Source organism: Tachysurus fulvidraco, chromosome 1 (assembly GCF_022655615.1).
Source record: "Tachysurus fulvidraco isolate hzauxx_2018 chromosome 1, HZAU_PFXX_2.0, whole genome shotgun sequence".
Classification (NCBI taxonomy): Eukaryota; Metazoa; Chordata; class Actinopteri; order Siluriformes; family Bagridae; genus Tachysurus; species Tachysurus fulvidraco.
The window spans coordinates 17,806,951-17,811,950 of NC_062518.1; the positions used below are offsets into that span (position 1 = coordinate 17,806,951).

At 40.1% G+C, this 5,000-nt stretch overlaps 1 protein-coding gene across 1 annotated transcript in view; it reads right to left on the reverse strand.

The window, feature by feature from the left end:
* Window positions 1–3,329: 3,329 nt before the first annotated feature.
* The window catches only part of myadmb (myeloid associated differentiation marker b), a 5,660-nt gene continuing 3,989 nt past the window's right edge, over window positions 3,330–5,000 (reverse strand). The window contains exon 2 of the mRNA XM_027153638.2: window positions 3,330–5,000. This exon is cut by the window's right edge and continues 680 nt beyond it. Within this exon, the coding sequence (XP_027009439.1) occupies window positions 4,742–5,000 (259 nt within the window). The 3' untranslated portion in view covers window positions 3,330–4,741.

Consider the following 5,000-nt stretch of genomic DNA (forward strand, 5'->3'; position numbering starts at 1 on the left):
TATGTCACGTCCCATTTTGTGGTAATTTTTTATTTTGGGGCCGTGACTGAACATCATGTCAGGTGACGTCATCCGAATACCCATGGTGCAGTTCCCCTCACTGTGCTGAGTGTTTTAATATATCACATGTCCATTTGGTGGTAATTTCTTATTTTAGGGGTGGGGCTGCACATGACATCACATAATATAATGGGTGTCTATGGGTGTCTACTTTGAGACCCAGTACCATGAGTTCCGGTACTCGGATCGGCTAGAAAATTAACAGCAACAGAGACCAGAGTCTACGACATATCCAATTTTGGTGCATGTGGCTCGAAAGCCGTAGGAGGAGTTACTCAAATTTTTGACCAAGAAGAATAAGCAAAACAGAATGTTGGCTTCTACAAGCAACATAAAACCAGGAAACACTGGAACTCAAAAAGGCACAGACCACAAAGACAAAACGATGACAAAACAAAGACAATGATTCCAGATAGACAATTAGACACATAAGGAACAGGCGGGAAGGAATTACACACGTGAACATAAAACGTAAACAGAAAACACATGGCAAAAAGTCCGGTCTAGATCCTGACAGTTCATTCAGATTTGATTTCATTGATATTGTGCACTGAACCTCTACAGACACAATACTGAAATTCATGATTTGGACGATACGTGAACTGTAGGGGGTCCAGTGAGGGTAACTGGGTCTTGATGTGCCTCATGATGAGCTTCTTGAAGCACTCAATAACGATGGGTGTGAGTGCGACGGGACGATAGTCATTGAGGCAGGACACTGTAGACTTCTTTGGGACAAGAGCCATGGTTTCATACATAGGCAGATCATGAATCCTTACTTTTAACAATATTCAATCTGTGTGTGTGTGTGTGTGTGTGTGTGTGTGTGTGTGTGTGTGTGTGTGTGTGTGTGTGTGTGTGTGTGTGAGAGAGAGAGAGAGAGAGAGAGAGAGAGAGAGAGAGAGAGAGAGAGAGAGAGAGAATTCACCACCAGGTGGCGCCTTACGACAACTTTTGCTCTCTAACCTGAACATCAGTGTTTTTGCTGGATAAATGTTTATTAATTTTACCAGTTATTCTAATAATTACAGAGAGAGAGAGAGAGAGAGAGAGAGAGAGAGAGAGAGAGAGAGAGAGAGAGAGAGAGAGAGAGAGAGAGAGAGAAAGAGAGAGAGAGAGAGAGAGAGAGAGATCATGTTTAAGTGATGCTTTACAAAATAAATAGTTTTAAAAAGATATTAAACAAACTAAAACAACAAAATACAGTGAAATGACAAGAAGATAAGGACTACTTATTAAGACAGCATTTACTTAGATGTCAAAAAAAAAAGTGGAATATCTTTAAGATGTAATCATCCGCTAACAGGCTAACAGAAGAGAAGCAGGAGTAGCTACAGTAGGAAGAGTACAGCTGTAAACAATGAGGTAAGAACCTCTAACTATACAAACAACTACAGATTCATCATAATATTCAATCTTCTTCTCTGCTAACATTGTTAACAAAGCTAGCAATAAATTGTCAGCCATGGCTGATGCAATAGCAAGAAAACTCCACCTTCTTGCCAACCAAATGAAATAAAAAATGCACAGGCTAAAAAATACTACACAAACACAAACTACTAAAAGACACACCAGAGTCTCTTAAAGCTGATATCATTTAAACAGGAGCCAAAATCGCATCACAAATCTCCTGCTATACACAGAGCACACTGAGGCATGGCACAGGGCTCTCTGTACCCAATACACTCTCCATAAGAAGAGAGGCATATGTAACGGTAGACAGATAATAGTACAGGAAAAGGACAGTGACAGCACTTTTCTAAACTGTGAACTTCTACCACAATGGGAGGTGAAGCCAGCCTCAGCCTAACACTAACCCTAACCTAGAGCTATCATCACACCACAGTCCAGAACAGGACAGACAGCTGGAGAAGACAGCATCCCAAATCAGAGAGAACCTTTCTCTAGAAAAGGTGGAGCCGATAGAACTCAAAGAGATGGTACTCTCCAATCTTTATCTCACACAGCCTTACCAAGAAGACAGAGACACTGAGGATTGAGCTTAATGCTGTCAGAGAAGAACTCTGCCTCAGGGATTGGACAATAAAACCCTGATAGAACAACTAGAGGAACTCAAAAACAGTCAGCAACCAAACAATCTAGCACCTCATGCTCAGCTCCTTAGCACACATCCAGAACCATCAAACTCCCAACCAAACCACGTTCACCAAACACCCCAACAGAACCACCAAGACCCCTGAGAGAACCATCAAAACTCCTAGTTCCCAGAAAGAGCCACCAAGACCACAGAGAGAACCACCAAAACTCCAGACAGAGTCACCAAGATCCACCAAAACACCTACTGCCACAGGAAAACATCCTACAAAATTTCCAACACACATAATAAGGCTTTGTCTTATTAACAGACTCTAATGGAAAATTCTAAGATGAAAAAACTCTTCCCTGGATGTAGAGTTACTAAACTGTGGTGTCCCAGGAGCAGCAACACATTTGAGCTAATCTCCAACGAGCCAAGCCACATCATTATTCACACTGGTACTATCTAAGCTCACTACAGGAAAGAGTAGCAGAGTCTATTAAAAAAGTGGTACAAACAGCTACACACAGATTCCCTTCCTCCAAGAAAATCTCCACCCTTCTACCCAGGAGAGCTTTTCACCCTGCCACAATCCAATGAGTGAACGCAGAGATCACCCATGGCTGTGCATTAATGGCAAATGTTCACCTGGCACACCACCCCAACCACAACATCTAGAGCCTCCATGACTATGTAGACCTATGCAAAGGGCAGGTTTGGCAAGAACCTTAAAGATGCTGCTCTTGGACACAACCCAGATAGCCCTCAGAAGAACAATAATCAATTTAGCCTCCACAGACCACATATTCACCACTAATGAACATCAGATCACAGCTACTAGACCATCACCATCAGAAACAGAGAGAGAAACAGAGAGAGACAGAGAGAGAGACAGAGAGAGAGACAGAGTGAGAGAGAGAAACAGAGAGAGAAACAGAGAGAGACAGAGAGAGAGACAGAGAGAGAGACAGAGTGAGAGAGATACAAACTAAATTAAATGTGTTACAGATTGAATCAGTTTAACTCTTATATTATTATATTACTATTGAATTCAGACTGTTGTGATTTAGTTTATAAAAATCCACATTTCACTCAATCTCACACACACACACACACACACACACACACACACACACACACACACACACACACACACACACACACACACAGAGTAATAAAGTTGTAATGTATGAACACAGTGTGAGTCACATAGAGAACTGAGTCTTGATCATTATGTTTTATTTTTTATTCAGAGCTCGTTTCCCACAATGCACCAGCGTGAGAGTGATGACATCACTGTAACAGCCTGTGACCGACACACTGCACATTCTAACTTGTGTTTAATTATCCAGCTTAATAATACTACTACACAAACAGCTGATATTTATATACAAAACATTTCATTTGCATATAATTAGCATATATTTTGCATATGCTGTAATAGTGATACGATAAGTTTATTTCAAAAGCAGAAAATATTGAAAAATATGGACAAATTCTGTCACAATCACAATATATATCAATGTACATGTAATTCCTAGATTTTTAATTGTCTTTACATTTTTTATTTTAAATCAGTTAGCTAACATGCTAAATGTAGATCTGTGAAATTATGTCAGAATATACAAAATTCATCTGACTGTGGTGTTAAAAACATCTGAGGTTCGAGCTAACAGCAGAGCATTAATCACATTCTCAGTTTTTGTCACAGACTAAAATACAGGTTTGTTGTTATGTCAGTGACGATAAATTTGGACAAAATGTTTTGATTAGCTGAAGTGCTAATGTTTACTAGTTACCATGAGCTAACATCTGGCTAGTTATATAAAGCTTCAGTAGAAGTCAGTGAAGGCGTGAATTTGTTACTAACCTGTTAGAGCACTAGCAATAAATGCTGCATTACATCATAACCATAACACACCGACTCCATTAATGCATAAATCAGTGCTAATGTGTGAGAGCATCAGTGTTCTGAGAGAGAAATGTGCTAATCGATTATTATTATTATTATTATTATTATTATTATTATTAAAACTCAGCTAGACGTAGAGCAGAGTGATGATAAACTTTGACAAATGATGATTTAAATTAGTCAAGCTCGAAATCTAGCAACCTGAAATTTTCTTTCAAAATGACTCTGATGTCCATCTTTGGTCTGGTATGATTGGTGAAAAATAAAATCTGCAGCTTTAACACACGGTGTGTTTATGGCATCATCTGAAGTATTTGAGGGACCGATTTAAAAAGAGATTAGCGTATGTAGCATCACAGATGCTGCAATGACCATGAAGCCCCGCCTACTTTCCAACAATGTGTCCAACACCTCCCTCATCCACTTCCACTAAATACTGCGAGTGACAAACTCCTGATACCTCAGCTTTGTATTGGCTTTTTATCTAATTATCTAGCGTGAATTTGACCTAGTTAGGATAATCCAGCTTGCTGATTGGTCGACTTGATGACAGCAAATTTCTATTAAAGAATTTTTTCGCTCCTTTCAAAACAGCTGTAGAAAAGAAACATGTAAACCACAGTGGTGTTGGTGTATGAGATCTAACGAACATGGCTCAAGCTAATTGTGGTAATTTAAGAAGGTGGCTGATAAGAAAGAGCATTGGAAAAGAAGGTGAATTTGTTTTGTGATTAAACCGTAACAAAGACGAGCCTGGCCGAGTAGATCAGGTCTGTGAGATACAGCAGGAAGTTTAGCACTGTGAGGACGGCGATGGCGAGCGTCTTATCCCAGGCACACAGGCCCCTGTAGTAGCTGCATTCGTTCGGCCGGTGGCTGTTGCCTCCATGTTTATCATCGAACTTGTAAATAGGCCAAATTATGGTAGCGGAGAGATACATGGCTACGGCGAGCAGAGCGTAAAAGGACAGGAAGCGGGGGAAGGAAATT